This window comes from Castanea sativa, chromosome 9, assembly GCF_040712315.1.
Source record: "Castanea sativa cultivar Marrone di Chiusa Pesio chromosome 9, ASM4071231v1".
In the NCBI taxonomy this organism is placed as follows: domain Eukaryota; kingdom Viridiplantae; phylum Streptophyta; class Magnoliopsida; order Fagales; family Fagaceae; genus Castanea; species Castanea sativa.
In genome coordinates this window covers 43057108-43072811 of record NC_134021.1, presented here as the reverse complement: position 1 = coordinate 43072811, position 15704 = coordinate 43057108, and the positions used below count along the sequence as shown (strand labels likewise).

Below are 15704 nucleotides of genomic sequence, written 5' to 3'. Positions count from 1 at the left end.
TTTTTCAATAAAATATTTTTAAAAATGGCTCTAAAACCAATACTCAAAGAGCATTAGTTAATATTTTCCTTAATTAATTTTAATTTTTAAAGAAATAAGGATTGCATACTCTTTTTTTATACTTTTTTTTAATACACAGTAAAAATTCTATTATAACTTAATTTAAGTGTATATGTGTGTGAAACTCCTTCTTAGAGATTAAAATCTCAACTCTTCTCCCCCCTCACACCCATAAGCTCTTATATTTGTAGAGTGACCATCGCATTAAAACTAAAAAAACATTTTGTTTAAGAAATATTTATGAACAAGCTCATAAATATGAGACTAGATTTAATTGTATATAACATATAATTTTATTGTATTTATGTCTAAAAATACATTTACATAAACTTCAAATTGGATTATATAAGTTTGTAAATAAATTTATATGATATCAAATTACTATTTGTAGCTTAATGATAATATAATCAATCTATTTGTAGTAAAAATTTATAAATTTGTGAATGGATAAAATAAATAAATTTGAGTTTTTAATAATCTTCTAAACTCAACTCGTTTATGACCTTATGCATACAAATTTTAGGTATAATTTTATGGGTCATGCTAACGAATGCCCTTAGGACATTGGTTAACAATTCAATTTAGGAAAGTTTTGAGTCTTTTGACACAATTTTTATGAGAAATGAAAAAAATTGTCAAAAAATTAATTATTTTATTTCTTTTTCCTATAAAAACTTTCTTTAAATGGATTATTAACCAATGCCCTAAGGGCATTTATTAGCATTTCCTTAGTTTTATTATAGAATGCCTTAAGGACACAAATTAAACTACATATTTATCTTTATAAAAATTAATTAATTAATTAAATTGGGCAAACATCTAAAAACATATATAATCACAATTAATTTATGCTTGAAAACCACAAAATAATGAATTATTAATAAGTGAATTTTTTTGTAAGTATACACTGGATCTCATAATTGGATATTTGTTATTTCTTAACAAATACATATCCTTTGCTACGCATAGTTGAATATCATAGTTTGATATTTAATAGGAATCAACCCAAAATGCTACTTTTTTTAAGTATAGTTTTTTTTTTCTTTCCATATAGTTAATTTTCAGTAAGTAGGAAAAAAAGTGTAACAAATACTATAATTTTTTTTGAGAAAAACTATAAATTTATTTGGTGTGAAAACCATGAAATTTTGTTTGGGATCACACACACACACGCACATACGTATGTATGTATATGGAAACATAATCGAAACGTATTTTTTTATATTCTCACACAGACAATGTTCAAAAGTTTTCTTCTCAAATAAAAAAAAAAATTCAAAAGTTTAAGCAAAAAAAAACATGGTTTTTAAGAAATTATTTCCACAAGAATTCTTGATTAATTTTTTTTTTATAAAAATTTAGCTGGCACCATAAATTATTGCATTACCACTACAATATTATGTGAAGCCATATATATATATATATATATGGAAATAATATTATTTCAATATGGAGAGATCAAGAATTGACCCAAAAAAAAAAAAAAAAAGAGTCTATTAAGAATTCGCTTATTTTGCTGAAATTAAACAAATTTTGCTGAAAGAATTGTATATAAAGATAAAAATTGGCTAAAATAATACAGTTAAACTCATGAATAATATCAAAAATAATAATAAAATTAATAAATAATGGTAAAAAAACTAAATAGTAAAATAAATAAATTTTTTAATTTAGAGCCATTTGTCGCGGCGGTTCCTGTGGCTTCGGGGTGTGGAACTCAAAAACGTCTAATTGACTAGACAAATCATCGTTGCTCTCGATCCCATGGTAGTCGATTCTACCCGGTCATGGACCTCATGGTAGCTTTGCTCACAAACTAGAGAGAGCAAGTGTGTGTTTATGTAAAGCTGTAAGCAATTGCTCACAGTTACAAATAACAGTTTTCTTGATTTAAATCCAGAAAAATGATGGACCCTACCTTTTTGTTACAATTGCTCGCAAAGGAGTAACAGTTTCTCTTGATTTAAATCCAGAAAAATGATGGGCTCCACATTTTTGTTTTCTTGTCTGGCGGTTTGTCTTGAGTATGAATTTCACATTTATTATTTTTGTCAGTGGTTCTGGGTTGTTTGAATACCACTTATTTTATTAAAAATTAAAAATTAAAAATACTGTATCAAAATAATTTTTAAATGTGTGAATAGTACTGTAGAACCCAGTTTTAAACTTTTTTTTTTTTCTGAATAAAGTACTTACGGGTCCTGTGAACAGTGCACAAAACTCACTGAGAAAGCATAATCCTACATGAAAACGTGAAACACTCTTCTAAAAAAAAAAAAAAGACAACGTGAAACTCAGCACTATCCAAATAGATACTCATTTTACTATTTAGCTTGTTTTCGCTATTAGTTATCAGTCTCATTGTACTTTTTGATATTATTTATGAGTCTTATTGTATTCTTTTAACTAACTTTTACTTTATTTACAATACTTTCAGTAACAAAATTTTAATTTTAAATAAATAAATTGTTCATAAATGAACGCTTAATATACTAATGATACTAACATAACAAATTTTACGCTTCCCAAAAAAAAAACATAACAAATTTTACAATTTTTTTTAACCCGAGAATATCATTATTATTTTGGACCACTGTTACATCACTTTATAGTAAACTAATTAAAAATTACCTCATTAGATGTTATTATTGGTGCGGTAAAAAATTAAATAAGTCCAAATTAGAATCAATAATAACTAATCACTTATGATTTATGGTGAAAATGTTATAAAAATATTATAGACACAATCTTGTTCTAAAAAAAAAAGAAAGTAAAAATACATAAAAACTTGTTTTCAAAAACACTATAAACACAACATGGGAAAACCCCATTCTCTCTCTCTTTAAATTACTATATATATATATTTATAAAATGTGTTTAAATACCGCTTATTTATTAAAAATTAAAAATTTATACCTAAAAATATTATAATAAAATAATTTTTTATGCAAATAGTACGTAAGACCTAAATTTATATTGAAGTATGTGGGTAGATAACTTTTGTGGTGACTTAAACAGTAGCGTAAGACCCCCCAAAAACGCAAAACGCAGTACTGAAATAAATTCAGCGTTTTTGTTTTTCGTTCATTTTCTACATCTCTCTCTCTCTCTCTCTCTCTCTGTGTGTATGGGGCCGGTTTCCACAACATTCTGCTACTGCAGAATGCTCTGTATTTCAGGTAAATCTCCCGAATAGCCCAAATACCATCAACTCTCTCTCAGTCTCCCACCCCACTCAACCCGCTTCTCGCCACTATCTTCAGTCATTTTCACTGTGTGTCAAAATTCACTATAAACTTCCTTCTTTCTCTAGAGAAAAGAAAGTCGGCGAATACTCGTCTCCACAAAAATGGAGCGAAAACTACTCAAGGACTTCGAACTCGACCCCAAGAACACCTCGGATGAGGCTTTGCAACGGTGGAGATCCGCCGTGTCCATCGTCAAAAACCCCCGCCGCCGGTTCCGCCACGTCGTCGATTTAGCTAAACGTTCTGCGGCCCAGAAAAAACGTCGCACAATCCGGGTACTTCTTTCTCTTCCTTCTTCTTCTTCTTCTTCTTCTCCATCATAGCTTAAATGCAAAAGAGAAAAAAAAATAAAAAAAACTGTTTTCTATGTCTCAAACCAACTCTAACTAACTCTAAATCACACTTAAATTGCACTGAGAATCGGTTTTTTTTTATTTATTTGCTGAAAGATAACAAGATTTGATTTACTGTGCTTGTTCTGTTAGATTTTAATTTGTTAATGCGAGGCTAGGGATTTCATTTTTGGTTTTTGTCAGTGACTTGTTTGGCCGCTGAGAAAAAGTTTGGGAAATGGACGTTACGGTTACGGGTGGTAAAATGAATGAGTGTGACCTGACATATACTCTTTTGTACTCTAACGCCACCGTGTCTGTCTGTCCTAGAATTTATTTGCCTCGATTTTCTCGTGAGGCAAACAGACTTGCTATAAAGCGCTTAGGCTCTGTGAGAGGACAGAGGCCTAGAGCTAGGGATTTCAGGTAATGACTTGTTTGACCGCTGAGAAAAGATAAGGAGATGACGTTACGGAAGGTAAAAAATGAATGTTGATTGTTGTAGAGTACTCTACTCTAACGCTACTACTGTGTGGCCTAGAATTTGACGTCCTTTATTTTCCTCTATTTTCTAGGTAAACAAACAGATTTGCTACGAAAATTTAAATAAGATGAAAAAGAAAAAAGAAAAAAGAATCAAAATTTGGAATACCGGTAATATCTAATTTTGTCGCTTAAGAAAGTGGAAACGCTAGCGCTTTTGTTACTGATTTACAAATTGACTATTTCGGTATCAACAATATGCTAAATGATTTTTTAAAATGATTTTTCTGTTTTGAATTTGAAATAGAAGAAGACACCAATTTTTTTAAAGCTATATATAAAAAAAAATTGTAACAGAATAAATTTATTTATTTTCTTTTTCTAATTGGTTTGTGAGAATTCATTTTTATTGATTTATTCAACTTGAAAAATTAAATTAAACAAAAATAAAAAATATATATTGTATCATATTATGAACTGAAAAGGATTGGAAAGAAGGCATAGGTAAATGGACAAATGCAAAAACTCCCTCGGTCCTACTTAGTTTGTCCCATCAGAAAAGTCAAATTTTTAAAGAAACGTCATTTATTGTCTTGTTTAACTTTTAAAAATGTATTAGTTTTTAAAACTATTCATAAATAAATTTATTAAAAAATTAAATTTCTTTTTAAATGGAGTAGTTTTGAAAATTAAATAGGTGGATAATAGGAACATTAATAAATTAATACTTTTACTATTAAAAATATGATAATATTTTGGGACATCTCAAAATAAAATAGAGGGCAAACTAAATGAGATGGAAGAGTAATAATTTGGTCACAAATTTCTATAAATAGAAATGGTCGTATTTGCAGCTGAGATTACGCTTTCCTATATCTTAACGTATTCCACATGGGATGGGAACAGTTTTAACATTATTTTGGGTAAGGGGTTTTTTTTTTTTGGTAATCTTGGGTAAGGGGTTTGAACTTGGAACCAGTTCTTTCTAAAATTGTGATTATGTGTAGCTATATGGTTTTAAAAATTGGACTAGTCTACGAATTGAAAAATGGTCCGATTTTCGATTTTGTCGGACTTGATTAAGGTCTAACTCTAATCCGGTTTTCTAGACTATGCATGTTACTCTTGTTTTTAAAATTGTAATTTGGGATTTGAACTACCAAAAGCCCTACGTGTTACTTTGAAATTTCGTGTCAGTGTTTCTATAAATGAGAATTTATTCACTCTTTCCACCTCTTTCAGGGAGGAAATATACCTGTTACAGGTGTATGTTTCCTCCTTACAAGCTGGTGAGACCCACAACTGGGGGGTCGTACTAGCCTTGAGAGGAGGGAAACAAACGGGTGGGGACCCGGTTTGAAATCCATGATCAGGCACACCCTTTGTGGGGATGAGAATAATAATTTCTCTTTGATGATGTGTTTTTACATTTGAAAAAAAGGGCCATTTTGATGGGCCCAGCCGCCCAAATGCCCATTGATGGCGTGGCAAGACCCGTTGTTGATAAAGTGATAATGAAATAAACCAGTGATCGAATGTGCAAAACAAAATGTGACTCGCACTCCAATCCAAAACCCAAACCCCAACCCCAAACCAGTTTTTGAAATGAGTAATGTTAGTTGTACCAAAATTTTCACGACTTTTAGATGTAAAAAGGTGCAATAATGATCTTACCATATGGAATCCCAGTCAAAAAAGAGAAAGAGATGTGTGAAAATTAGTGTGTACTCGTTGAGCAGTGTTAGTAGGGTTTCTGCGGTGCATATAACTCCAAGCCACTCTTGGCCGTAGGCCCTGGAATGTACGTCGGGACAAATAAAACGACTTTTTGACCACATCTTTCATTGAGAGCAAAAGAGGAAACTTCCTTGAAGTTTCGTTTTAATAAATAGAATTGTCAATTTGGACATTGTGGTTTGTGGTGCAGAGAATAAAGCTAGAATGGGACTATAGTTTACATTAAAAAAGAAAAAAAAAGAAGCCATAGCCCATAGAGTGCGTCTTTTTATATATTTCCCAAATCCCATTTGCTCTTTGAAAGCATCGCAGGCTCTTATCCTCACGAAGTGTTTGCTACACTCACACTTTTTTATTCACAGTATGTGTCACTTTGGCAAGTTGGCACACTATATCCGATGCTTGGTTCTTTGTTTTTTTTATTTTTTAAATTTTGCTCTTTATCGCTTGTTATGGCAAAGTCCCTCTGTAATTTAAAATTAGTATTGAGAAGTGCTGTAGTAGTTGTCGTTTTCTGAAGTTACCCTATCGAGTGGTAACCCACCAACCAGTAACCACTAATTATTCTTATGAATAGTGGTGATAATACGTTATTGACTTGAACGCGGTTCGTACACGGCTTGTCTTTAATCATACTTCGTCATGTCATCACATCATATTGAAATTTGTAACCCTGTCCCTGTTTGCTTTCTTTTATAAGATAAAAAAATTGCTATGTTTTCAAAATAGAATAAAAAATAAAAATATAATTCTATATATCTTTATTTTAAACTAACATGTTAAGGGAATTAATTGTCACCGTCACATCACTTTCATAAAGAAGGTTATCGTTTATCATACACCAATTATAACATATAATCTTATTAATTGTGAAAAATATCATAAATTTTTTATTAAATTGCAAATTATACTTAAAAATTGAAGATAATTTTGATTTTATCTTCTAAAAGTTTCAAAAGTTGGCACCTGAATGTTGGTTTGTTTCACTCTTTTTTTTTCCATATTAGTTATTATTTTTCTAAAAGGTAAAAGAATAATATTTTTTTTATAATATTAAATACACTTTAACTTGCGTCTTGAAGTAATATACCCAAAAAAAAAAAAAAATATCAGCTTAAGGTTTCTTTTCACATAATACAGCTTAACTTTATTATTCCAATACTACTGTTAATCACATCCATGATGAAATGACAGGTTTATAATTTTATATATATATATATATATATATATATACACACATCGCTAATTATGGAAGACTTTTCAAATTTTTTAAACGTGGTTGCTACTCATCGATTGAATTGTGGCTTCAGGCCAGCTAACAGCGAACTCAGGGACATGTAGGACCACATGTAGGAAATCAAGTTCTATGACTTCTCTTTAAGATTTGAATATGATATTATTAATAGGAAGTGGAAAAAGAAATCAAAGTAAAAGCCATTGGTGCTATTTTTTGAAGTATTCAGATGAATACTAGGCAACTTAATAGAAACTCATTCATGTTCTTAACTGCATCAGTTTTGCCTTTCTGTCTAGTAAACAAGTATCATTGGACCTAATGTTTTGAACAAATTTTATTGTATATATAAGTATAAAGAAGAGTAGTTTTACAAAAAAAAAAAAAAAAGAAGAAGAAGAAGTTTAGATTGTAATATATATGAGTGATCTTACTTTGAAAGTAAAAGAATGACGAGGAAAACAAAATTGAAAAACAAGATTTTGGTGGATCGCCCGTGCAAGCCTACGGTGCAACCTGAACGTGATCAGGAAATCAAATGGACAAATTGAAAAATACATTGTGTATTGGCAATTTGGCACTTCAATGAGCACCAGATGGATCAAATCGATAGATACATTGTATTGGCATTTCAATGAGCCCACTTTAGCAAGGATAGGTGGGAATGTGTGGGTAGCGAGCTTAGGTGAGTCCTCACTCGAGCAAGGTCAGTCTTGCTCCAGCAAGATAGTTACAGAATGTGTTGTTTCTTCAGAAAAACTAGGGAAATGAGACTTTTTAAGCCTCCACTGGCTAATTACAGGCTTACAGCCAAGACATGTATTTAAGGGCTTGTATCAACCAAAGTGATTATTCATTGATAAGGCTTTCATATTCAGTTTTTTTAATTCATTTTTTTTTAATTTTTTTTAAGTACAGATTTTACGTCATTAGAGAGAAATTCACAGAATTCTATAAGTTGAAGAATTTTGGCTTGATTGTATCTTGGAGACAGATTTACTTGCAACCCATTAGCAAACTCTTTGAGTCAATTCAATCCTCTAAGCCTTTCATTTTTTAATTCCATTGTTTTACCCCCACCATCTGCAACAAATAGAAGCACCAGAGAATTGAGAAAATTATTGTTTTCCCCCAATTTTTTTTATCTGAATTAGCAATCGTGTCAGTGTTTACTCCAATTCCTTTTATTGACAAACTGTAAACAAATAAAAGTGAAAAAAATACCTTCTAGTTAATATTAATGCAGTTTAGGTATTCTGCATGGTCCGACGCTGAAGCATTTCTCAGAATTCATGTGGATCATCTCATGTGTTATTCTGCTAGTGAGGTTATGGAGAATTAACTCAAGTCTCCTAGATTATTTGGATTATATAATATAGTCTTGAGCTAATTTTTTACTAGATGGAAATTTGGGGAAAACAATAGAGAATTCCTACTTGACAAGAATTGACAAATGCTTTCTTGCTGGTTGATTTTAATTGGCAAAGAGATCCAGTTTCCCACAAAAGAGCTCATCTTAATGTTCTGGAGATTAATTCACGGCCTTTGATCTCTTCTCAAAATATGATGAGCATACAAATGTACAAGGATTTATGATACCTTGGATGTATAATGGCTATGTAACTTGAATTGCATGAAATATCACTATGAATGGTGACCTCCCACCCCTTTCTTTTACCTATAAAAAAAAAATCACATTGAACGTCGCCGATGACAATTGGTTGTGAAATTCCCTAAGAGGTTAAGACTAGGTGATTCTTTCTGTCAGGACTTATTTGACTCTATTATCCCCATTTTTTGTTTTCCCCAGGAAAAGATACGAGTTGCTCTTTACGTTCAAAAAGCAGCATTGCAGTTCATTGAGGGTATGAAATTCTAGTGTCGACTTTGACAAAAACCTTTTTTTTTTCAATGTTAGATTTCTTTTATTCACACTTTGTATTATCATTTTATGTTCAGCAGCTGGTGGTCGACCTGAATACAAGTTATCAGATGAGGATAGGGAAGCAGGTTTTTGTATTCACCCAGATGAACTTGCATCAATTGTTCGTGGTCATAATATTGAGGGCTTGAAAACCCATGGTGGAGTTCAGGGGATTGCAAGGAAAATCTGTGTCTCACTGAACGAAGGTGTCAGCACAAAGGACTTACCTACTAGGCAAAAGATTTATGGATTCAACAGTTTTACAGAGAAACCTTCCAGAACTTTTTTGATGTTCGTGTGGGAATCATTACACGACTTAACACTAATCATCCTTATGGTCTGTGCCGTTGTTTCTATAGGTGTAGGAATTCCCACCGAAGGGTGGCCTAAAGGCTTATATGATGGTTTGGGTATCATTCTTAGTATAGTCCTTGTGGTCATGGTTACAGCTATCAGTGACTACAAGCAGTCCTTAGAGTTCAAGGATTTAGATAGCGAGAAGAAAAAGATTTTTATTCAGGTAAGTAGAGATGGGAAGAGACAAAAAGTTTCTATATATGATTTGGTTGTTGGAGATATTGTCCACTTGTCAATTGGTGATCAAGTTCCAGCAGATGGGATTTATATATCAGGATACAGTTTGTTGATTGATGAATCGAGCTTGTCAGGTGAGAGCGAGCCAGTGAATGTATATGAGGAGAAACCTTTTCTTCTTTCAGGGACTAAAGTGCAAGATGGTTCAGGAAAGATGTTGGTGACAACAGTTGGTATGAGAACTGAATGGGGAAAGTTGATGGAAACTCTGAATGAGGGAGGAGAAGACGAGACCCCACTGCAGGTAAAGCTAAATGGTGTGGCTACAATCATTGGTAAAATTGGCTTGACTTTTGCTGTGCTGACATTTTTGATATTGCTAGGGAGATATCTGGTGGAAAAAGCTCTTAACAATGAGTTCACAGATTGGTCGTCAAGTGATGCACTGACAATTCTGAACTACTTTGCTACTGCAGTAACCATTATTGTCGTTGCTGTCCCGGAAGGATTACCATTAGCAGTGACTTTGAGCCTTGCTTTTGCTATGAAGAAATTAATGGAAGAAAGGGCGCTTGTGAGGCATCTCTCTGCATGTGAGACAATGGGTTCTGCTGGTTGCATATGCACAGATAAGACAGGGACATTGACCACAAACCATATGGCAGTGGTCAAAGTATGGATATCTGAAAAATCTATAGATATAAAAGGTAATGCAAGTGATTTGTTGAAATCAGAAATATCTGAAACAGTTTTAGGCATCCTATTGCAGGCTATATTTCAAAATACTGGGTCTGAAGTGGTTAAGGATGATAGTGGAAAGAATATCATTTTGGGAACGCCAACAGAATCTGCATTGTTAGAATTTGGCTTGCTTTTGGGTGGTGATTTTGATGCTCAACGTAGAGAATTCAAGATTCTTAAGGTTGAGCCTTTTAATTCAGTTAGGAAGAAGATGTCTGTGCTTCTAGCTCTTCCCAAAGGAGGGGTACGTGCGATTTGCAAAGGTGCATCTGAAATTATATTAAGAATGTGCGACAAAATTGTTGATTGCAATGGAGAGTCTGTTAATCTTTCTGAAGAACAGGAAAAGGACATCATAGATGTTATAAATGGCTTTGCATCTGGAGCTCTGAGAACTCTTTGCTTGGCTTTTAAAGATGTTGATGACACTTCCATTGAGAACAGCATCCCTGATAGTGGCTATACATTGATAGCAGTTGTTGGAATCAAGGATCCTGTGCGCCCTGGGGTCAAGGATGCAGTTTTAACTTGTTTAGCTGCTGGAATTACTGTTCGTATGGTCACTGGTGACAATATATATACTGCTAAGGCCATTGCTGGCGAATGTGGTATCCTCACGCCGAATGGAATGGCCATAGAAGGATCAGAATTTCGTGGTATGTCCCCAGAGCAGATGAGGGACATTATACCAAATATTCAGGTTCTTAAATTTTTGCTTTGGAAAGTTTTGAACTTCAACTATCCGTGTTGGAAGATGCTTGCATATTTTAATTGCTTATAATGGATACAGGTAATGGCTCGGTCTTCACCGTCGGACAAGCATACCTTGGTGAGCCATTTGAGGAAGATGTTTGGTGAGGTTGTTGCTGTTACTGGCGATGGGACCAATGATGCTCCTGCTTTGCATGAAGCAGACATTGGACTTGCTATGGGCATAGCAGGAACAGAGGTTTGTGACTCTTCTTTCTTCTCCTCCTTTTTTTTTTTCCTAAGTTTCTTTTTCCTTCCCATGTGTGATATTGATGATTTGGACTGGCTTAGCCAGGTAGACTTCTTGTCTCAGTTTTGATTTCCCCTATCATGCTTTCACATATGAAACAAAGAAACATAAAGTATGTGTGTGTGTTCCACGTTGTCATTCGTGGATTATTTTCTTCACCAGTTGATAGAAGAAAATATGAACTAGTTTTGTAGTAAGCAGGGTTTGATCCTATTTGGATTTTCATCTATGAGTTTCAAAATTTTATTTTCAATTTTTTACTGCTTTTGGTCTTACTAATCATACTGCAAACTGCATTTTTAATAACTTTGCTTAAAAATCATTTTTCTCAACAGTCTCTATGAGTGAGAATCTTGATCAGCCATCTTATTAACCAGCATCACATTTCTGACCAAGTATCCTATTCTAAAAAATTTACCTATATGAAACCTCTTTGCGATCGAAAAATCTCTAACTTCTTCTTTGGAATAGCTTGCACCTTTATAATGTTCTGCTTTATTTTTCACATTCGCCTTTTATGTTGCAGCTTTTAAGAAACCAACCAGTATCTATTTTGTAGAAAAATAGAAACGGATATACAGTCCTTGTTCTTGGATTAAATACAATCCCCCCCCCCCTCCTCCTGCGGCTCTCTTTCTCTCTAACTACAGGTCAAAGGTTAAGTAATGGGTTCGATCTTGTTGGGGTATGGAGTTGTATTTAGGGTTAATTGCTGAAAAGCACCCTCAATTATGTAGGTATCTACACATTGCACCCGAAACTTTGAAAACTTGCAATCAATACCTTAATTATAACAAATTTGACAATATGCACCCTACCATCCAAATAAAGGTTAAAGTTAATGGTCATGTGACTTGCATGTTACCCTCAGAAGGCAAAAAGACAGATTTCCCCTGTAGTTACTAAATAACTAAAATAACCTTACTGCTTTCACACTTTGACTAAGATAGCCCTGCCCTTGTCTTCCCATACCCAAACTGAGACAGCTCACCTGAAAATCCGTAAAAATATAGCTCTCCTTCATCTCAAAATATTATTGTCTTGACTTTTCTTTTTCTTTTTTCTCAATACATCACATAATCTGTCATTCGGTATCAATTTGATCTTGCATGGGCTTATATACTTCTGGACTTGTATCAGCAGTGCCATTTGTTGTGCTAATTCATACTGTAGTTTGATTTTATTCTTTTTTTTTTTATAAATAAAGCTTAATTTTCCTTTTCATGGATATTTTCTTCAGGTTGCAAAAGAAAATGCTGATGTCATTATATTGGATGACAACTTTACAACTATTGTAAACGTGGCCAAATGGGGACGTGCAGTATATATAAACATTCAAAAATTTGTGCAATTCCAGCTAACAGTCAATGTTGTTGCTCTAGTGCTCAATTTTGCTACTGCATGCATCTCTGGTATACTGAATTATGAAGTTGGTGTTTTATTTTATTTTATTTTTTTTCTCTCTTTTCCCCCTAGGAGATACTGTTATATTTTATTTTGGGCAGCAACAGAATAATGAGAGTTTTCCACATCACTTTCAGGGTCTGCTCCCTTAACGGCCGTGCAGTTGCTTTGGGTCAACATGATTATGGACACTCTTGGTGCATTGGCACTGGCTACAGAGCCTCCAAATGATGGGCTAATGAAAAGGCCCCCAGTTGGTAGGGGTGTGAGCTTCATCACGAAGGCTATGTGGAGGAATATTATTGGTCATAGTATATATCAACTAGCTGTCCTTGCTGTTCTCTATTTTGATGGAAAGCGGCTACTAAACCTTAGTGGCTCAAATGCAACTGATGTTCTCAACACTTTAATATTCAACTCGTTTGTATTTTGTCAGGTATGTGGTACCAGTCAGGGCCTACTGTTCTTGAATAATTTTCTGATTTCATCATGTCATTGTTAACTATCTCTATTAATTTTGAGTTAATTCTTTTTTACTGGTTGGGATGTATGTAAGAATGCACAGATTTCTGTGTCTTCTATTGTATTCCAACTATTTAAAATGATGAACTGATGATCTTAGACCTACACCTTTATAACACAGTTGGCCTTTTCAAATGTGCCTAACATTGTTTATAAATATTGTGATAGATATGGATACTCGTTCTCTAGTCATTGACTTATATACCATTGCTGTCATCTTGTGAAATGGAATTACCCAAAGGCAAAGCTTCTAGTAGAATTTTTCCTGATGTCCTATTTATTATATAAAAAGTTAATCTTAAACATGTTAGTGTATTTCTGATTTGGATATTGTCTCTGCTCCTCAACTGCTTGTAGCGATTCTGCTAAACAAAAAGTTTCAAAAGTTTCTAGTGAAATAAAGTGTCCAATTTATTTATCCTTGGTACTATGGAAAAGTAACCAAACATACGATTGTTGTGTTAATGAGCATTGTTTCTCCTTTGGGTTTGCCTTTCTTCAGGTGTTTAATGAGATAAACAGCCGGGACATAGAGAAAATAAATGTATTCCGTGGCATGCTTAACAGCAGGATATTCCTAGGAGTCATGGTTGGCACAGTGGTTTTCCAAGTAATCATAGTGGAGTTTCTGGGTGATTTTGCAAGCACTGTACCACTGAGCTGGCAACTATGGTTACTCAGCATATTACTTGGATCAGTTAGCTTGCTGGTTGCTGTTATCCTAAAATGCATCCCAGTTGAGAGAACCACAAGTACAACTAATCACCATGATGGTTATGATGCGCTCCCCTCTGGTGACAACCTGGCTTGAGAAGGGGAAGGAGGCATTTATTTTTTTCCTTTTCCTGATGCTACTCCAGAGGTAGACTCGCTTGGTGTAGTGCTAACTTGTAGAATGACTTTGAATAGGTCATGAACTTTGCTTTTGTAGTGGCTGCACTGACTTAACCCCCTTCCCCCAGCAAAAAAAAGAAAAAGAAAGGAGTATAAAGATGTTTGGTGGCCTCTTTTTAAGTAGGTCATGAATTTTTTTTTTTTATAGATATGATGGTATTTCACATTTATGGTGTCCACTTCATAATCATTGTTTTTTATCATTAAGCTAAAACACCAATTGATTTGTAATATAGACAGAGATTGATAACCAGATTTCTTGTTTGATGATAACAGATTTTACCAGTTGAGTTAACTGGAACTCTTAATCATAGATTTTTTCTTCCGTTGCAGAGAAAAGTTGTTAAAAAAGATTAGTGGGGTGAAACTATACTTTAGGTTACCACAAAGTACCTTTTAGCCTCTATATTGAATTGACCCTCTTTTCACTAAGAGGAAGGTCTGATTTTTGATATGATAAATTCTATGAGGATATGGATTCTAATCCTAGATATATGAGGTGACATTGCATGTTATTTTTGGGAGATGCTTAGCTTCTATAAATTTTATTATATAGCTATTACAAACAGGTTTGTTAACTTTTAAAATACAAAACAAAAAAGGCAACTATAATTCTTTATTTTTTTTTTTGAGAAGAAGCAACTATAATTCTATTTATTATGTTTTGTTGGACACTAATCATATTTATTGTCATGTTAATTTGTAAAACTTGTTGTAAACTAGTTGTAGTTTTGACATTTTCTCATTCTAAAATTCTTTACGATGTCTACATCATAAACTTTATAGTAAAAGTTTGTAACCATTACCAATGGCCTTGAGGTCAAATGGTGCTTCCCCCTTTCATTGATATGGGGTGGCGGGTGAGGATATGGATTCGAATCCACTCGAGTGCACGAGCATTTATTCAGAGAAAAAATTGCATTAAATCATTAGTTGAATGAATCTCTTAGGACTAGTTATACTCTCAAAGCTTCATCAATCACCTCTTCTTCTTGCATAACCTTTACCTTAATCCCTTCTGAATCCTGATGTTGGGGAACGAGCATTATTGGTTTGGTATTATGCAATCCATTTTATTTGACTCTCAATATGATATTACTTGTTTCTCACATTTTCAATTGGATTGTTTGTCCATTTTCTGATAGAAGCATATGAATATTTTGCAGCTAAGCTTTTCTATTTCATTTGACCAGCAGAGCTTATTGCTATTGCTTTTCATTTCCCGGAAAGCCAAGGGGTGCTGTGATGCTCGCTCCCAGAGACTGGCAGCTTACAATCCATTTTGTGTAGATTTAAGTAGAAAACATTCACTCGATCACTTGTCAAAAAAGAAAACCATGTAAAAATTAAACAGGTAAAAGGCTTTATTAATCTAACTGAAATTGAAAAATCATAAATTTTTGGACTTGATAAAATTCTCAAAGTAGAGGCAGTTGAGTATATTGCTGTAAACTTTAATTGTGTCCCAGAATTTTTGTACTTTTTTTATTTGTTGAATGTACTCTTTATTTATCCCCAAAAAAAAAAAAAAAAACCCCTCAAATGGCAGACAGGCCTTGGTGATAACTTAAGGCAGTAAAAAGTTAACTAG

General features: G+C 33.4%; 1 protein-coding gene across 2 annotated transcripts; it reads left to right on the top strand.

Moving 5' to 3' along the window:
• The first annotated feature begins 3107 nt into the window (after window positions 1-3107).
• Window positions 3108-14408, top strand: LOC142610601 (calcium-transporting ATPase 4, plasma membrane-type). Of its 2 annotated transcripts, none has more exons than XM_075782450.1 (7): window positions 3108-3583; window positions 8905-8959; window positions 9054-10993; window positions 11084-11242; window positions 12534-12705; window positions 12835-13133; window positions 13722-14408. In XM_075782450.1, the coding sequence occupies exons 1-7, from the start codon at window positions 3410-3412 to the stop codon at window positions 14028-14030; spliced, it is 3108 nt and encodes a 1035-aa protein (XP_075638565.1). In that variant the 5' UTR covers window positions 3108-3409; the 3' UTR covers window positions 14031-14408. The 2 variants fall into 2 exon arrangements, with proteins under 2 accessions (XP_075638565.1, XP_075638567.1); XM_075782452.1 differs by having other exon boundaries at window positions 3152-3583; window positions 9057-10993.
• The last annotated feature ends 1296 nt before the right edge of the window (window positions 14409-15704 follow it).